The sequence below is a fragment of the Carassius carassius genome, chromosome 18, assembly GCF_963082965.1.
Source record: "Carassius carassius chromosome 18, fCarCar2.1, whole genome shotgun sequence".
In the NCBI taxonomy this organism is placed as follows: domain Eukaryota; kingdom Metazoa; phylum Chordata; class Actinopteri; order Cypriniformes; family Cyprinidae; genus Carassius; species Carassius carassius.
This window is the reverse complement of record NC_081772.1, coordinates 17,193,791-17,214,170: the sequence shown is the minus strand read 5'-3', so window position 1 is coordinate 17,214,170 and position 20,380 is coordinate 17,193,791. Positions and strand designations below refer to the sequence as shown.

Here is a 20,380-nt window from a genome sequence, read left to right as displayed (position 1 = left end):
TTTCTGTAGTCAAGCTTGACTTTATCTTTAACACACACACAAAGAAGTTTCTGTATTTTCTGTAAACATTTACTCACCCTCAATGTCATTCCAAACCTGTATGAATTTCTGATAAATAGTTCAAACAAAAAGCATAACTGTCCTTCTCATAGCGGGAATCTATTCATTCCTGTTTCACACTCATCTGAGCTGTTGGAATGAGCCTTCTGCCACCTACTGGATTTAAACTGCACATTAATGCTCTAACCTAATTTAACTTAATTAAGCCTTTCTAGTTTCAGATAAAAAAATAAATAAATTTGTATGCTCTAATAATAATAGATATAAAAAAAGACACTAGGCCTCATGGGTTAATTAGATCAAACTGATACATGTGTCTTTTTAAACCTTACATTTTCAAATTCTTGTCAAATGTAACACTTCGAAGTCAATTTTTTTTACACTGAAACAAAAGCAATTAAGAAAAAGAGAGCAAGCAGTTTATCACAAAAAAACAGGTTTATTTAATATCTCTTTCTTTTTTAAAATAATTCGATTTATTCTATCATCAAACCCTTTCTTTTTAATTTTTTTTTGTTCATTTGTTTTTTACATATCAAACTTGGACCATCATAAAACACACGATGAGCTTTGGGAGAATTAAAACAAGAAAAATAAAAAAGACAGACAAGTGATTAAGCCCAGAAAAAAAAAGAATATATATATATGAATATTTATATATATAAAAATACATCCTCCTCACATGTAAAATCCACAACCACGACTGTTGGGACTTCAAATAAAAGAAAAGAAAAGAAAAGAAAAGGGGCTGAAGTCCCACGAGAACATCTAATGAACTATAACTCGAAGTGCTTTTTAGTTCTAGCCTGCCCTGGTGGCTGGTATTTCAGAAGACAGATTATGACCTACCGGATCAGTGTTTACCTACACAGGCCCTAAAAATCCCAACATAAGCAGGATTTCATTTCAAACACTAATGAGAAGAAAGAAAAACCTTGTCTCGCTCAGCTCACTCATGTAGATGACATCCACCCACCCTGAAATTAAAACGATTGGAGCGGAGCAGTGGAAACCTGGATGGCCCATGAGAAGCAGTCTAGAATGTTCTTGACGAAAAATGTCACTTAGCGGTTTTAAAAACACTGGATGAGCTCTGAACACTGTGTGCCACTGAAATTCCACGAGTCCTTGCTAGTGTCGGAGAAACGGAGCTTGATGTACCCTTGGTAACTACTGAATTTACACATTGAAATTCCCAAGAGTCTCCACAGCAGACAGCATGAAACTATGACCAGATCTTAACCTGGTTCACAAGTTAAAAAAATAAAGGTCCTCAGAGAGGTTTGTCCTCTTTATTAAGTGAAGTATACCACCGTAGCTGACTGCGGCCCATCTCGCACATTAAGTTAGGGACATGTCCCTACTTTACAGTAAAGTACCAGGCCAATCATCCTGTAAAAGAAAAAAAAAATGCACAGCACAGAGATGATGTTTAATGTTTTTTTTTTTTCTCCACTGTTTTCCTTGTATTCACGTCATGGGTTTCTGGTTTGTGTCCCCTGAGTCAGGGGAGTCAAATTCTCTCTAGATGGAAAAGTCTCTCTTCATAAGGGATGGGGGAAAAAAAAGAAAAAAAAGATTTGTGATGATGACGGGATCCTCGCATAAGACATCTTTAATCGTAGGGTGAGCACAGTTCCCTTAGTCTCAGGGTACTTCCTTAAGAACAATATATTGACATGGAGACGCTGAACAATTTCTGAACTGAAAGGTTTTTTTTTTTCTTTTTTAAATATATCCTTTGACCACAGTTGATTATCATTTTACGATTTTTTTACACCGAGGAGTGCATATTAAGTCTCTTCAAAATTTCAGTTTTTTTTTTCTTCTTTCTTTCAGCGTAGTAGTATGATACAGGAAAGAGGGAGAGGATTATTTACAGTGCTGTTGAAAGGGAGGAAATGAACGAGGGAGTGTGCGGTAAAGTACGCAGCATGAGAAGCAAATAGAGGGACGGGGTCCCTGTGGCAGAGTAGAAAAGGATTGGTTGTGGCCACACAGAAGGGCAGAGATGAGGTCTATGTTAGGTGGCAATGACACCGTCGCTGTTCTGGATGCCCCGTCTGAGCTCCAGATCCTCCAGTTTCCTCCATAGGTCCTCTCGCTCCTTGTCCTTCTTCCTTTCCCTGAAGGAATAAAATAGAACTTATAAGAGCTGCTTTGTAAACTGCAGAAGTTTACAACGATACGTTACATTGTTTGTTACCTTTGCCTGTCTGATTTGTAGTTGGCGGCAAGTTCGTCAAACAAGGCGCTGTTCATCTCCATAAATGCTTTGAGCACATTGTAAATCAAAGCTGATATTGCCCTGATGGTGGAGAAAAGCAGACATGATCAAACCAATTCGTCAAAAGTTCAGGAATGAGTGCAAACGGTCAATACCAGTCAAGTATAGCATTCTTGTTATGGTTCAGACTTTTTGATCAAAATGTTAATAACAATATATACTAATGTTTGGGCCCCCTTTTTTTTTAAGCAACTAATTTTATTCAGTAAGGCTATATCATTCAAAAATGACAGTAAAGATATTAATCATGTCACAAAAGATTTCCTTCCCATTTCAAATAAATGGCTGTGTTTTGAACTTTCTATTCAGTGCATCCTGAAAAACAACAAAAACGTTTCCCACAAAACTATTAACAGCACAACTGTTTCCAACATTGATAATGTTTTTACTTTGAGTGTGCATGTTGTTTTGATGAATTGTAAGTGTATAATGATATGTGTCCCTGAACCACAAAACCGGTCATAAGGGTCAATAAAAAAGCTTTCCATTGATGTATGGTTTGTTAGGATAGGACAATGGCCGAGATACAACTATTTGAAAATCTGGAATCTGAGGGTGCAAAAAAATCTAAATATTGAGAAATCACCTTTAAAGTTGTCCAAATGGAGTTCTTAGCATTGCATATTACTGATCAAAATTTAAGTTTTGATATATTTACAGTAGGAAATTTACAAAATATCTTCATGGGACATGATCTTTACTTAATGTCTTAATGATTTTTGTCATGAAAGAAAAATCTAAAATTTTGACCCATACAATGTATTTTTGGCTATTGCTACAAGTATACCTCAGCAACTTAAGACTTTTGTGGTCCAGGGTCACATAAGTCTGTCCTCCAGGAGATCGAGGTTAATAAAAATATTAATAAAAATAATGTTTATTCAGCAGCAAATCAGCATATTAGAATGATCATGTAACACTGAAGACTTTTTTTTTTTTAGTGTAAAGATAATATAATCCATTTAAATATTACTGAAACTCACGAGTTCCAGTGCTCTTTGGAGATCCTGTAGAGATTGGCGAACATGATAGGCAGGATTACACTAGAGTTCTCCTCAATCAGACTCATGATATACTCATTGTTCCAGTAGTACAAAGCTCGTTCTGCCACCTGAAACAATATACAACCTCCATTTTAAAACATTTATAATATTTTAATGTCAGTAGTGTTCTACACAGGGATTTTAGACTGCAGAACCTGAAGCTTTCACTTGCACTTTTAATGCCAAAGACATAAGGTAGCTGAACCACACTTAATAGTGAAAGCAGAGTCGATGTTGCTGAAGCAAAAAAAAACAACAACAACAAAAAAAAAACACCTGTTTTTTTCTTTAATAGATCTTATGCCCAGAATTTTGTGATATTAATGATCAAAATTGCATACTGATATTTACAATAAACTGGTAATTAGAAGTCGACCGATAGTGGATTTTACCGATAGCAAGGTTTCACCACAGCGATTTATAAACTGAAAAATCAACCAAAAATTTTTTTTAGATACTGAATGAAAAATATAATAATGCTGAACGTAACGACCAAAAAAAAAAAACATGTAAATAAGCATTAGTTTTTAAATAGAAGAAAAATATTAATATTAAATATGAATTATACACTGATCAATGTTAGTTCATAGTTCATCGAATAATACTAATACTACAGCTTTTATTAATATTAATGTTACAAATGGAATCTTATTGTAAGGTGTTACCATTTCATAAAAATATAAACAGTCATGCTTAAAGGAGCTATGTGGAGGTTTTTACTTAAAAAAAAAAAAATCTTTAAGATAGAGTTTTCATTTGTACATGTATGAGCCAATCATGATATAAAAAAAGAATGACACCTCGACTGTCCACCACGGTTGCCTCTATCAGCCTGTAGGCTCAATTGTGTGTGGAGTCGGGCCCGAATTGGCGCGAAAATTCACAAAATGTGACGTCATGCGCATTCTCATCTACTTGGGCTTACAACCGTACGGCACGCCAGCAATTATAGTAAGCAGCGGCAATAGCGTTTTCAAATGGACTCTGCGGATGGAAAGAAGCGACCAGCCTCCAGCACAATTCAGACACCCACGGACACTCCTCGTAAGTATAAAAAAAAATAATAATAAAAAATAAAAAATAAAAGAGCGTGCGCACTGAGAACGAGCATGAAACTGGCTGCAGTTCCTCTAACGGCCACTGGTGTCAGTAACAGTTAGTAATTTCAGAACCTACGCAATGCTCCTTTAAAGATGGCCATCTTTAAATATCTACACAAAGGCCATTGAAATTACATACATATACATAAACATTGTATGTATACTCACACTTTATTTGTTTCCATTTTAGAAAACTTGATTATCTGATCAAAATAACAAAATATGGCATTCGTGCACCAGGCAAAAAGCACAGCGCCGCGTCTCATCTAGAACAACTCACAGGCATCTCACACCGGACACGTCGCGTTCAATTCAAGCAGCGGTCCAAAACAAACAGGCAAAATTTCAGGAATGATTAAAGTGGCGTCGATGAGTTTGAAGTTCGGTGTTTGAAAAAAAGAAAATGGAGCAAAAAGGAAAGGAAAAAGTGTGACAAATGTGTCACTGAAAAGTGCACAATACACAATCTTGCAGCCTAGGGTGAAATTATTGTGCACAATAACTACGATTTGGGACAAATATAATGCAATTTAATGGAAAACTATGTGAGTGGAGCTCTGGTGTGGCAGGATTTCTGTTGGCTGCATGAACAATGTTCTCTCTCACATCACTAACTTTAAGTATGGACATGCAAATGCTAAGCTAATGCAAATAGATGGTAACAAATGTGACATTAAACATTTGGATTAAACTTACGTTTGTTTGGTCAGATTGTTTTAACCACTTGAGGTACTGCTAATGTTAGCGTGCTTTCTGCCATAACAACAAACATACTGTTTTTTTCATTACTGATGCAGCATTAAGTCAACAAATGAATTACTTTTTAAGGATCTCAAAATATGTACTGCAGTTTGTTGTCGATGCTTTAAATCGTCATCTAAAGTGCCATGCTCTCTGCAGCGTGCAGCCTCACGTGTCAAAACAAACAGCATGAGGAATCAGTGATTCCACCTCCACAGGCAGCTCTCATACTGTATAATGACAACGCACCTTTTCAGATGCTCCAGCAATGGACGCAACGTCGTAAAAACTATCGGTATGGATTTTTGTAGATTGTTCTAGCAACTATCGGTGCCGATAAATCGGTCGACCACTACTGGTAATGTGAGCAAATATGAAGCATGGTTTCTCTCACTTATGAACAGAAAATTAACAACCCGTGATGCTGCAGCGATGGGAACTTTTGAAAATCTTCACATTTAAGTTTTAGCTATTACAAGATATTTACAGGGTCTGTAAGAAGGATTTAGGGTGTGGTGTGTTTACCTGAAAATGGGGGCTGGATACACATCTAGCTATCTGTTTAAAGAGTAGTTCTTGGATCTTGACAAACTGAGTGGGCTCAATTACATCTAGAATCTCCTCCAACTCTCCAAGAAACATAACCTACAAAATAAAATGTTGTAGAGGTTAAGAAAAAAACATTTAGGAAAACATGTTCAGCATTTCTCTTGAAAAAAATATACAGAATTTAGTTGAATAAATCACTTGCTAAGATACATTATGTTCTGGTAGAAGTTGCAACAATTAAAAATTTTCATTCTGAGAGCAAATCATTAAAAAAATGGACAATGGATTAACAATCCACAGGAATAATTCCATAAAATCAAGGCATTACCTCTTTTTGACTGCATGTTTTTGGCCAAAATTTCAATAAGCCTCTGATCACCTGATCACAAAAAAAAAGAAGCCAACTAGTAAAACTCCTTTAGAAACTAACTGAAACAAGATGGAACTTGATGAAGAATGAGGAAAATAATTGTGACAAATAACACTTACAGGTTCTGTTAACGTGGGATCTTTCTCTAGGAACTGTACAATACAATAGGCCAGCTACAAGAGATGACTTCAGATTAACAAATGCATTTCAAATGTTTCGATTCATAAATGAACATGGAAACATGAATCTGTTTCTTCTGCCCCTGAAATGCAACAAGCAAGCACAGACATGTGTAGATGTAACAAACAGCTGAATGTCTGTACCTGGGCATGGAAGAGAGACAAGCTCTTCACTGTGTGAAGAGGCAGCAGCACTTTCACCAGAAACTGTTTGTGCTCAGCTTTGAGAGGAAGTGCAAAACCATTGATGATGCTGTAAAACCAAAGACGTGTGGTGTGAGACTTCACTTCTGTTCTGACACTCATAACCATGAAAGAAACTGATAATATGCAGTAGACTCAGTCTTCTTGATGCCTCAGGACTGAAGACAGGGTAGAGTAAAATAAAACAGGAATGTGACCTCTGTGTGTCACCGTTTATGTATTTCAAAACTTTCTATTTCCTGGTTTAAATTTCTCCACATCACTACCAGCCAAAGAATGGGTCCTAAAATATGACATACCTTCCCAAAATCTCCAGCAGTTCAGCTACACCATTGAAGTGCTCTGTCTCATATACAAAACTGTCAGACCAAGAGAGAAAAAAAAGAGGTATATCAGCACCTCTTAATATTTAATTTTGTATATACTAGTGTTGTCACGGTACCAAAATTTCAGTATTCGGTACCGATACCAGTGAAAATCCACGGTTCTTGGTACCAGTTTCGGTACCAAAGCAAAACACAAAAATATGCTCATAAAAAGAACAAAAACTTTTTATCACTAAAAATAAAAGCAATGGCATTCTTTATACTTATTTACAATAGTGTTTAAAGTTTTTCTAAACAAGTTTCATCCAAATTTAATTTGTCTTTTAATTAATGAAATTTAATTTAATTTAATTTTTTGGTATTAAATTTTAAATTTGATTTGCTATTAAAATTTAAACATGGGAAAAATAGTGTGATTTATTTCTTTAAAAAATAAAGTTTTATTAATTTTTTCAACAGTAGTAGCAGTATCACATACATTCTACTACATAATAGTAATATTTCTAGCACAATGCCTTATGTAAAAATGTACTTTTATTTTGCCATTCATTCCTTCACACAGAACATGCAGCGTCTTCAACTTTTCAACCAACTTTTGCAGCTTAACATTTACAGATACTGGTCCATATGTAGATTTGATTTGATTAATTTATGCTAACTTTGACAAATCCGGTGCCTGTCCATATTAAAATGTAAGTTTCATTTTCATGACTGGATTTTGAGATTCCGTCTGCGTTTTATGCTTCGCGGAAATCATAGCGCTGTATGCGTCAAGAACCGGGTTGACCGGGTCCTCGGTAGCCTACTTAAAGAAACCTGGTACCATGACACTTTCATTCTTTTAGTACCGACTTGGTACCGAAGTACCCGGTCTTTTGCAACACTAGTATATACACAGTTAAAACACTTGACAGTTACTTACCAAAGAAAAATGTTGTTTATCTGTTTTCGGATGAAGGCCCTGAGGCCAAGGAACTTGCCATAGATTCTGTGGAGAACTGTCTTCAGGCAGTCCCTCTCCCGTGGGTCCTCGCTATCAAACAGCTCCAAGAGCTAGAAATTCAGAAGAGGAGTTTTATTAACTATATGAGCAATGTGTACTGCTTAATTACCCTTCTTATTACATAGCTACAAAAATAAAAGAAATAAAAAAAAAATAAAATAAAAAATATTTTAGGGCACTGGTAACCATTGACAAGTCAAATGTACAGTTTAGTGGTAATTATGCAAAAAAAAAGATTTGACCGCAAAATACCACAACTGAAGTGTTCAAACTGCTATATCTGTACTGTTAATACTGGCTTCATTTGATATATGATATGATGAGAAGACAAAAGAACATTTCACAGACATCACTCACCTGTAATAAAAATTTCTGATCAATGTATTTTTTGGCAACGCTAGGCTGAAATTCCTGACTTTCCAAAAAGCGAATGAAGAACTCATACACGAGCTTAAGTGGAAAAAGAAGAGCGATATCAGAAAATTTGTGCTTGAAATGAAACCTTGCAATTATCTCAACTATAAGACTTTTTAAAGCCAATATTTTTTGACATATTGTTTTTACATGTATTCAATTTTAAAATGCTGATGCTGCCGATTGTTGTCTACCTGTAAGTGTGGCCATGAGGCCTCCAGCGTGGGCTCGTCCTCCTCTGGGTCAAACTCATTACTATCACTAGGTGGAAGAGTCCGAAAAATATTGCAGGACACCTGTGAGAAATGAGAAGGGGCAACACTTGAGATTCTCTTAATTATATATGCATATAAACTAGACAATAAGAGAAACTTTACAATCACAGAGTGTGCTATTAATCTTTAAATCTCACCATTTTGACCACCTCGGGGTAGGTCTGCTCAGTCAGGTACCCCCGGCTGAGGGTGACATAGTCCACCAGCTCATTCAGGGTGGACCGTTTATACTCTTTCATTTTGAGGTCAGACAGTGTGTCCATGAAGTCAAACAGAATACAGCACTGCTGCAGTTTCTTCAGGAATAGCTCTGGTTGCTCCTGAGCAGAAACATCTAGACAGACAGAAAGAGAAAGTTAATGAAAAACAATCCAGGAGTACTAACAAATGGTTTACATCAACCTCCTTGACTTTCCTACTGTAATCTGTCTCATGTTTCAGGAGTGTTGGTAGGAAGCCTAAAATACATCAGCTTGGAGGTTCATCTGACCTCTAAATATTCCAGCTGATAGGGCATGAGTTTGAAAATCCATTTGAGACCAGGTAATATATGTGCCATATCCAACCACTTACTGTGGCAATTTAAACACTTTACACAGACAGCATATGCACACAGCAAAACTTCAAAGACGTTTGTTAGTTTTTAAATGATAAAACAATAGATATACTGTTCATAAGTATATTTAGATACTGTGTGGATGTCAAATGTTAGTCCAAGATGTTCATGATTAATGTGATAAAATACACTTTAGGCGAACTGGCTTTTTTTAAATTAAAACATTTAAAAAAAGAAATTGCTGGATAAAAGTATTAAAGATGCATTAAATTTATCAAGTGTGACAGTAATGATAATTACAATGTTAAAATATATAAGATTATAAGATAAAATGTCATTTTTTGAGAAAATTAAAGGCTTTTAAGTGCGCCTTATAGTGCGGAAAATACGGTAAAGGACGCTCTTTTGAATTTTCGATTATTCAAAGAATCTTGATGCATCTAAATGCATCACAGTTTCCACAAAAATATTAAGCAACAACCTTTCAACATTGATAATAAGAAATGTTTCTTGAGCAAATCAGCATATTAGAATGATTTCTGAAGGATCATGTGCCACTGAAGAGTGAAGTAATAGTGCTGAAAAGGAATTTTGTCACAGGAATTCAATTTTTAAATATCTCAAAATAAAAACTATTTTAAATTATATTTCACAATATTATATTGTTTTTTCAGTGGTTATCTTCAAATAAATGCAACCTTATTGGGCATAAGAGACATAAAATACTTTTTTTTTTAAAACAACATAAAAACTGTGACAACATGACACAAACTTTACAGAACAATCCCATCTTGAAAATTAAAACCTTTCACCTGGTCACACAGTGACAGTTTGTCTTCATTCAGTGTGTTGCTTTCCTTTTCTGTTATTATAGTACAACCATCCATATCAGCTCTATCAGACCAATAAAACTAGGTCAGAGCACTATGACATCAGCAAACCATTATCTTCATCTGGCCACGTAAACACAGTTTACCTTTCAACAGAGGTAGCTGCACCAGCTCTATGGGCTTGTCCTGAGATCTGAACTGGGACGAACTCTGTGCTCGCTTTTGCTTGGCTTTCCTGACAGACTTCCTGGTGAAGCCGTCCACCTTGTCCACCGACGGGGCTGTGGTGGCTGCTGAAGACATAGCCCTGTGCCAGAGAGAGTTTACGGGTGACGAAGAAAGAGGAAAACAGAGAACAGGCAGTGATAATGTGCAGAATGAATGAAAATCACATAAAATGAGGCTAAATTTTAATTAAAGTCAACAGGAAATAAATTAGTGGAAAAAAATCAGATGTGAAAAAAAGACATTAAGACCCATGTCTTAATGCAACCCACTGAATGGACTCGAACACTTTTTCATTCATGTAAATTAAATATGGAGCAGTAATGAAAGTCCATAGCACTTAATGGCTGCATCTAAATATGCAAACTACATATTACCATCTAAATATTCCCTACTAGAATACTATGGAAAAGGGTAGCATGTCTGTACTCTGTATTCATAAAATAGTAAGCAAAAAGTATCTGGCTGACCTACTACTTCCATCGAGATTTTGAAGCATTTAATTCACTTTGATATCCCATGAGGCCACGGGAGAGACATATTCAGATGTTTGGCTTTACTGAGAAGCAGAACATTCAATCTTAGTGACAAAAGCTAGTGAGCTTCCTATGCAAGAGGCATTTTAGGCATCACAGACACGCGGTTATGAATTTAAATGCCAGATGTGCACTCAAGCCCTCAACCTGCCTTTCAAATGTAATGTTAGTAAACAGCAGTGGGCCATTACAGGTTAAACTGTACTAAGGCTGGTGTCCCTGAGGCTTCTCAGCCTTATGTCATCGCTCAAAACACACCCACAGGAATGCCATGCACTGGGATTACCATGGGTCAGATGGGACAGGAAGTAATCAGGTTTAGTGCTGCTACCAGACAGAGCAGGAAGTGGAGGAGTAGCAGAAAGAGGTGGGGACTTCACACTGTACACGTGTTTAGCAAGGCCATATCTCCCCTCGAATGGGGAGGAGTGGCGTGTAACGGTGGACAAAAAGATGAGCGACAACAAATAAAACAAGCCAAAAACAAAAAACAAACAAAAAAACTAAAACACTTAAAAAAAAGTTAAAATAAAATAAATCAAAAACGAAAAATCAACAACACTCAAAACCCTATAAACAAACACTCAAAAACAAAAGTGAACCAAATAAAAACACCCAAACCATAAAACAAGCTAAAATGAAAAACAACACCAAAAACTAAACAAAAACCAAAACAAATTGAAAATTACACTGGTTGTACCATGCCATGCTTTTTTCTTTTTTTTTTAAGTAACAGTTAGTTAATTCATAATTGGACATGACTGAATGTAATGACTAGAGGTTGCATGGATAAGTCAAGAACCGTTCTGAGAGATTCAGTAAGTGAGTGAATCAGACTCATTCCAACTGATAAACCAAGAGTTCAGGGGTGTATTCCAGAAAGCAGGGTAAACTTACCGTTGAAATAAACCCTGAACTTTTGGTTGATTAACCCCAAACCTTGCTGACTCGAGGTATGTGGTTCCAACAACACATCCGGGAGTATGTTCATTCAACTCAGAGTATGTTCCTGGTTAAGACTCAAGACATTCTCAACAGAGCGACGAATCACTATAGAAATGGACGCTATGAAAAAGCTGTTTCTGTCTTCTTCTTTTGTTCATTAGTTGTTTACATGCTTAGTGCATATCGCCACCTAATTGATGGCTGTGCAATTTTTATTTATTTCCATTTAATCTTTAATCCTTGAGAATGTGAATTTTGTTGTTTGTTTTATGCTAATTTATATTAAGTCATATCAGATATGTATTTTGATTTAAATTTAGACATTATAGAAAATGCCGATCCATGTGTGAGATAATATAAAAATGTAATAAAATAAAATATATTATATATTTTATATATAAATATATATTAAGTAAAACATTACCTACATAGTATTTATACAGATAACTCTTATATATGCCAATAAAAAAAATAATCATATTAGAATAATATATTGCCTTATTTATTACTTATATTAGTACTTCCTCATTAACATATCCAATATTATATATATATTTATAGTATATAATGTTGTGCGGTATCTGTCACACCCACTGAAGGCTCGCTGAAGTGAACTAACCCTGGAACATAACCTGCTCCGGAGCAAGTTATGTTCAGAGAGTGAGTGACAACTAACATACCCTGAAAGTTACCTCCTTTTTTCGGAACCGAAAGTTGAGGTTATCAACTTACTTACTCTTAAACATACCCGGGTATGTCACATAACCTGCTTTCTGGAATACCCCCCAGGTTTGTTTTTTAGGTGCTTAAAAAGACTGCCATGTAGAATGTGATGAACATCATTCATCTTGACTACAAAGTACAAACTAGTTCTTAGTTCCCAACTGCACCTGTCTTTTCAGCTAAAATGTTAACATCCTGAAACTCTACTATGGTAGCAGCCAGATGACAGTAACAGACAGCTGATTAATTTCACAGCAGGCGCAGATACTTTGTTCATCAGAGAAAATCTTCAGGGGGTCTATTGATGTGCCCTGTGTCCTACATTTGGGTCACATCAATTTCAGTTCCAGCTTACCAAAAATAAACCTAAATGAAGGCCAGGAAAAACAAGGGGACCATTAGTGTATCATCAGTTTATAATGTCTAGATACCAAAAATCTAGCAGTCAGTACTGATACCACCAAAACTACACTATTCCTGATACCCAAGTCGATACCACGGAGAAAAAAAATAAATAAAAAGAAGAACAATAAGTTGAACATTAACTTCTTTATTTCAACCGTTTAATATATATATATATATACCTGTACCTGGGAGAACTTGAACCCCCTCCCCTTCCTCAAACACTGTAGAGGATTGCTGTGGATAGCATCATGTTGAGAAGACGCTGTGCTCTGCACTGTGAAGGTAAATCCATTATTTATTTATTTATTTATTTATTTATTTTACTGCCAAAGGAGTCAGGACAAGGTTGTGAAGAATTAATGGTTTAAGTTCATTTTTAACCAGCTATGCCCCAATCTTGTGTCCCCATCATTTTAATGATGACTGCTACTACAGCAACCTAAATGCGGGATTCAGAAGTCGGTTGTTATTGAAGGAAGGATCATAACCCAGTTTAATTGGACCAGCTTCTTCCTCCTCTGAATCACAACCTGTAAGTATGATTAAAAAAAGCACTTGAATGTTAAATCCACGGATAAAATGTCAAGGTTTCAACTGCATCTGTCAGAGATTGAATTTATTATAGTTACTTTCAATGTACTCTCAATAAATAATGTTTATTAGTTCTAACAAATAAGTCTTTGCTCAAAACTAACCAAAGTTAAAAATAATTAGTTTGGGCTATAATTTCGGCACAGGAGAGACTTGATGTTGTTTCAAAACAAAAGATAATATATTTCGGTTTCAGCATCGGCAATTTACCAAAATAATTAGAAAAATATTGGCATATCAAATATTGGCACAAATCTAATATCGCGCATCCCTACTCATAATGCATTAGATAATAAAACACATTTATTAAATAACATTAATGAGATTAAAATGAGCAACCAACCAGTATACTGATCAATTTTAATCCATACCACAATAGACATCTGCATTTCACTGCAAAGGCTTTTGACTTTTTTTTATTTACTGTACAGTATATTACTTTACTACTAACCTAAGCCTTCACTGGCTCAAAGTTAATGATCTAGGTAACCTTTCACTTTCTTCTGGATTCCTGCAAGGGGTGTTTGCTAACAGAGAGTCCTCACAGCCACAGTTACAACTCACATCATCAACAATGACTAGCAAACATCTACAAATTAAAAACCTTGTATCTGCTGACAAGGAAAAGCAAGACTCGTCTGAAAGTTAATGTAAGGAAGACCAAATTTTCCCTTAAGTCTACTTATCTGGTAGGTTGAATGTTTGCACCATTACAAGTGCTCTGCCTTGGCCTCATATTATTTGCATTTCTTTCCTTCTTCTGTTTAATCTCCATATTTGCTCTCTTTAAAGTTGTCAAAATAATAGGACTAATTTGCACAAATATTAAATACAAATGAAAAATAAAAAAAGTTTGCCACAGGGTATACACACCTAATTTTTTTTTCATGGGTTTACTGATAGAACCATTGGTTCAGTATTCAATAACAAATCAAAGCATTCATTATGAAATCAAACACTACTTATGCAATCCAGTGTAGACTGATGTAATTTTACAAAAGACAAATGCCCTTGGCATTTAAGAAATTATGGATAATTGTGGAACAAATGAAGCAAAAGAGAACTACTTTCAAAATGAAAGGCCATGATGACATACATTTAAAGGATCAGTTCACTCCTGAATTAAAATTTCCTGATAATTTACTCACCCATGTCATCCACGATGTTCATGTCTTGTTTCAGTCAAAAATAAATTAAAATTGAGGAAAACATTACAGCATTTTCTCCATATAATGGACTTCAATGGGGATTCATTTCTCTAGACAAGAGCATTATTCCTCGGCTGGGATTGTGTAGAGCCCTTTGAAGTTGCATTGAAACTACCATTTGGATCTTCACCCCATTGATCCCCATTGAAGTCCATAATAGGCAGAACATTCCTGGAATGTTTTCCTCAAAAACCTTAATTTCTTTTTAACAGAAAAAAGAAATACATGAACATCTTAGATGACACAGGGATGAGTAAATTATCAGGAAATTTTAATTCAAGAGTGAACTAATCCTTTAAGCAAGATCTCATGCCAAACAAAAACTCTTTACTTATAAATTTCACCACTGAGTGCGTAGCTGACAGTTATCAGGCTGATAGATGTGAGGCTGTCATAACAGCAGTCATAAACTAAAAGGACTTTGGAGGCAAAGGCATGCCATTTAAGGAAGCGTTTTCTGCCATCCTCACTGCTGCTTATGAATAAAAAAAAAACCAAACTAAATATAAAAATTCACACATCTGAAATTATAACAAACAATGACATCATAACATCAACTAAACACCATAGTGACAAGGTTTCAGTGATCTGTTTTTCATACAATGAGCCACATGTAGCCTGTAGATGCCTTACCAAAACAGAGATAAACTTAAGACCACAAGAGCCTTATGTAAAAGTGAACTTTAAAGAACAGCCGACTGCTGCTTTTCCATTCTGCAGATTTGTTTACACTATGGTGCTCTAATATAGTCCTAAACAGCCTGCCAGTACGAGCTTGTGATTTGTGCTAAGAAACAGAGCACCACACACTTAACAACAGTCCAGGATTTATTCCCCATTCATCTTACAGTATTATAAATCAAGATAACAAGTTGTTTATCAGATGTTCAAAATATCATACACAAGGACTTTCCATACATTGCTAAGAGAAGTCTATTAATTGAATGTAAAATGTAAGCTCACCTTCTTCAGAGTTCATAGATTGCACTATTAAACTCTTCACGTCAAGCTAGAAAATGTCAGCTGGGGAGTCAGGACTTTGACTTGGCTGTTCTAAAGCGCAAAATGTCGTCTACTGAAGCTGTTTGGTTATACATTTACTTAAGAGTGTAGGATCATTGTTCTACAGCATGACCCACATTCAGTTAAGCTTCGGCTCACAAACGGACACCTTGATGCTCTTACAACGTCCAGTAAAACACCCATGCAAAATACAGAAATTGTTACTACTGTGCAAAGTTGTCCCATCTCTGAGGTGGCAAAGCAGCTCCAAATGATTACACCCTTACATCACAAACAGGACATGGTACACCACTGATCCATATATATATATATATATATATACACACACACACACACACACACAGGTCCTTCTCAAAAAATTTGCATATTGTGATAAAGTTCATTATTTTCCATAATGTAATGATAAAAAAAATAAACTTTCATATATTTTAGATTCATTGCACACCAACTGAAATATTTCAGGTCTTTTATTGTTTTAATACTGATGATTTTGGCATACAGCTCATGAAAACCCAAAATTCCTATCTCAAAAAATTAGCATATCATGAAAAGGTTCTCTAAACGAGCTATTAACCTAATCATCTGAATCAAGTAATTAACTCTAAACACCTGCAAAAGATTCCTGAGGCTTTTAAAAACTCCCAGCCTGGTTCATTACTCAAAACCGCAATCATGGGTAAGACTGCCGACCTGACTGCTGTCCAGAAGGCCATCATTGACACCCTCAAGCGAGAGGGTAAGACACGGAAAGAAATTTCTGAACGAACAGGCTGTTCCCAGAGTGCTGTATCAAGGCACCTCAGTGGGAAGTCTGTAGGAAGGAAAAAGTGTGGCAAAAAACGCTGCACAACGAGAAGAGGTGACCGGACCCTGAGGAAGATTGTGGAGAAGGACCGATTCCAGACCTTGGGGGACCTGCGGAAGCAGTAGACTGAGTCTGGAGTAGAAACATCCAGAGCCACCGTGCACAGGCATGTGCAGGAAATGGGCTACAGAGAAGCAGCACTGGACTGTTGCTCAGTGGTCCAAAGTACTTTTTTCGGATGAAAGCAAATTTTGCATGTCATTCGGAAATCAAGGTGCCAGAGTCTGGAGGAAGACTGGGGAGAAGGAAATGCCAAAATGCCTGAAGTCCAGTGTCAAGTACCCACAGTCAGTGATGGTCTGGGGTGCCATGTCAGCTGCTGGTGTTGGTCCACTGTGTTTTATCAAGGGCAGGGTCAATGCAGCTAGTTATCAGGAGATTTTGGAGCACTTCATGCTTCCATCTGCTGAAAAGCTTTATAGAGATGAAGATTTCGTTTTTCAGCACGACCTGGCACCTGCTCACAGTGCCAAAACCACTGGTAAATGGTTTACTGACCATGGTATTACTGTGCTCAATTGGACTGCCAACTCTCCTGACCTGAACCCCATAGAGAATCTGTGGGATATTGTGAAGAGAAAGTTGAGAGACGCAAGACCCAACACTCTGGATGAGCTCAAGGCCGCTATCGGAGCATCCTGGGTCTCCATAACACCTCAGCAGTGCCACAGGCTGATTGCCTCCATGCCACGCCGCATTGAAGCAGTCATTTCTGCAAAAGGATTCCCGACCAAGTATTGAGTGCATAACTGAACATAATTATTTGAATGTTGACTTTTTTTTGTATTAAAAACACTTTTCTTTTATTGGTCGGATGAAATATGCTAATTTTTGAGATAGGAATTTTGGGTTTTCATGAGCTGTATGCCAAAATCATCAGTATTAAAACAAAAGACCTGAAATATTTCAGTTGGTGTGCAATGAATCTAAAATATATGAAAGTTTAATTTTTATCATTACATTATGGAAAAATAATGAACTTTATCACAATATGCTAATTTTTGAGAAGGACCTGTATGTATATATATATATATATATATATATATATATATATATATAAAAATTTCTTCAGGCAACAGCAATTTATTTTTGATGTCATCCCACAAAGAGTGTGCAATGTGTTCTCGGTGGTTAATTCACCACACAAGCTGCTGTGCTAACATATCCTGAAGCGTGCTGCAAGGGTTCTGTAACCTACTGAAACGTTTTAAACCTCTCTCTTGGAGTTTATTTAGAAGGGTCAAACTAAAAATCCTATATTTCTATGCCTGACCATCACCACACACCTATTTCTTGAGGGGACACTAGTGGCAGTTCTCATCCATTTGGTGTTCTCTGTTAAACAGGACTCCAGATGAAAAGAAAAAAAACTTTTGGAAGAGAGAAAGAAAAAAACAGCAGCAACAAGTTTTTGCACCATTTCTGTTAAAAGGCCAATTATGAACATCCTAAGTATAATCACAATTATTATTTTAATAATATTAATTATTTACAATGATTGATCCTAAAAAACTACTGTTTTTCTTTTAAACATATTGGCAGATTTTGTGGATACATTCTTAGATTCAATATTTTTAACATGGTGAAAAAGCGGAGGGTAACAGCCGCTTCACGATTAAACTGATAGTTCTGTGTGACTGCCAATGCAGGCAAAAAGGGACAGTCACAAGCGAAAGTCAGAGAAAGTGGACAGATGGTTTAAAACATGAAAGTTCTCATTGAAATTTTGACATGCACATTAACAATTTTAGCAATGTTAGACATTTTTTTAAAATCGAATAATTAAGCAACTTAATATTACAAAATACTATTTTGTTTTAAAATCAAATTGTTAAAAAAATCTGATGTGACATGACACACCTGACTATATCTTTTCCATCTTCAAGAGTAACAAACACATTTTTGACCCAAAGAAACCATTATCAAGCTTCACAAGCCTCGAATTTAAAGAACATACTGCGAGTTTAAGTCTGTGTTTGTTTTATAAGGAAGGGCCCTGAACCATACAATTGACTCATTTAAATGATTAGAACGCCTGACTCAAATTACAACCATTATACAGACAGTTGTCCTTTACATTGACTCACTGTTTTGAGAAAGTGAACACTGGATCTGAGTTTATAAAGACAGCAAACTTTCCTTCTACATATTGTAGGCAGGTACTCCAATAGGCTTTATCCAAATCATGATCATTACTACAGACAGTTTTTACAAGTCACTCCCATTGCTCGAGGTTTAACTACATTTTCTGTATCCGAGCAAGTGTGACTGGTATGAACTTTCTGATGAAATGCAATTCCTTGACAGATAAAAGTGTGTCCTGCCTCATTATAAACACTACCAGACATAAAACCATGAGATCAGAAGAGGCCTGAAAAGTCTCAGTTGTCAGTCGTGAAACGCATGACTGCAGCTGTGGAACAAAAACAGGTGTGGAGTATATTGCATTCCCAAGAGCCTGAAAGACAAGGCCAATTAACAACAAGACTGTTGACCTGGTAAAAACGGCAAAAGCCAAAGAAAACCTGAAGGTGACAAACCCTACACTGCTTTTTAGGATTTATGTTCAAAGATCGAACCAGTGAACGCATTCTGGACAACATAACAAATGGACGCATCAAAAAGGGCTTATGCAAGCTGCTAAAAGAGCTGAGAGGGGAAATCAAAATAAAATCACTTCATATTTGGAAAGTGAGATGATGTTCTCATCCCATCAAAGGCTAATCAGGCTCTCACAGGAGCCCAAGACTATAACTCAACATTTGGGAAGAAAATACAATTATCTTCATGGCACAGTGAACAACCAGTGCTCGTTTCACCGCATTATCCCATGAAGCAAAATGAAGAAGGCGTTTCCGAAAACCATCAAGTGAGCAAATATGTCAGAAACGGAATGACATGTTTGTAATTAAAGCACGATCGTGTCTTTAACAGCGCGTAAACACGAATCGACCTCAGAGGCTTTGATCTTTTAGAGTGCATAGCTCTCTAGTTATAAATAAATAGCTAACATTAGTCAGTCTGCTTTAAATAACCAGCCGCGGGTTAAATGTCACGCTAAAATCCCTATTAACTTAGTAATGCAGTGTTTAATTGGGTTTCTTACCTCTCTCGATGGTTCTCGGGTCCAGGTGGTTCGTTCTAAGCAGCTAACCTAGTACTTGCAGGCTAGCCAGCTAACTCAAGCGCTTCACTGTCGGACTGTTTAAACCGGTCTCGGCTTTGGAAAACAGTCCGTGAATGAATGGTGACGATTTTTCCGATTTAAGTCACACCAAAACTCCCGTTTCTGAGATAATTAGCAAGCCGTCTGAAGGTATGTCAGCATTGCACTGCTAGCAGGAGCTCCCCGTACAGCTAATCCCTGTAGCTGCCGTCCCAGCCTGCGCCAAAAGCCACATTCATACACGTTCACTGACCGACTACATACCCAGATGTTGGTCACTAGGGTAGAAATGTCCTTCTCCTTACTACTAAACTCACTAAGCGACTAAATGCCAACCTGCTATCACAAGTATATGTTAGCAGGCTGTGCTAGTAATCTTTGCCAATTTTTTCCTGGCTCAAAAGCTCAAAACAGACCGCAAAACCTAGCATGATGAAACGCGGATTTAAGCTGTTAGGCCAATGATTGGCTACTCTCTACTCAACGAACGCGTGGATTGGTCGGCTGACTGTCATTCAAAAACTGTTTAGGCACGCCTCGAATTTCAAACGTCATTTATGTCGAGGAGCTGTGGAGGTTGGTTGCGGCGCAAACGTCTGAGATGGAGATTGGATAAAGACAAGGAGCAGAAATGCCCGTGTGGCGAGAAATGTCACCCGAGTTGTGGTCCCCTCGGAATCCGCAGGCTCTGTTTGCTTTAAGTGAGTCGCATTACAACAAACTAATGATGCTTACTTATGGTACTTGAAAAGAGTT

The 20,380-nt window shown here is 36.6% G+C and overlaps 2 protein-coding genes across 2 annotated transcripts in view; both read right to left on the bottom strand.

The window, feature by feature from the left end:
• The window catches only part of LOC132092571 (sphingosine-1-phosphate phosphatase 1-like), a 52,771-nt gene that overhangs the window by 20,487 nt on the left and 11,904 nt on the right, over window positions 1-20,380 (bottom strand). The gene's annotated exons all lie outside the window — the stretch shown is intronic.
• Window positions 1,339-20,042, bottom strand: LOC132092570 (serine/threonine-protein phosphatase 2A 56 kDa regulatory subunit epsilon isoform-like). The gene is made up of 14 exons (XM_059498853.1): window positions 19,565-20,042; window positions 10,084-10,244; window positions 8,689-8,885; window positions 8,471-8,572; window positions 8,220-8,312; window positions 7,782-7,912; window positions 6,833-6,892; window positions 6,474-6,582; window positions 6,270-6,323; window positions 6,109-6,159; window positions 5,757-5,876; window positions 3,331-3,458; window positions 2,267-2,368; window positions 1,339-2,186 (listed from the first exon to the last, which is right to left on the bottom strand). The coding sequence occupies exons 2-14, from the start codon at window positions 10,238-10,240 to the stop codon at window positions 2,084-2,086; spliced, it is 1,407 nt and encodes a 468-aa protein (XP_059354836.1). The 5' UTR covers window positions 10,241-10,244; window positions 19,565-20,042; the 3' UTR covers window positions 1,339-2,083.

Coding starts and splice junctions, on each gene's coding strand:
- LOC132092570 (XM_059498853.1), bottom strand. CDS start 10,240: ATGTCTTCAGCAGCCACCACAGCCCCGTCGGTGGACAAGGTGGACGGC. Junction 7,913..8,219: donor ATCAGAAATTTTTATTACAG/GTGAGTGATGTC, acceptor CTGAATTTCTAG/CTCTTGGAGCTGTTTGATAG. Junction 6,160..6,269: donor ATCCCACGTTAACAGAACCT/GTAAGTGTTATT, acceptor TTTTGTGATCAG/GTGATCAGAGGCTTATTGAA.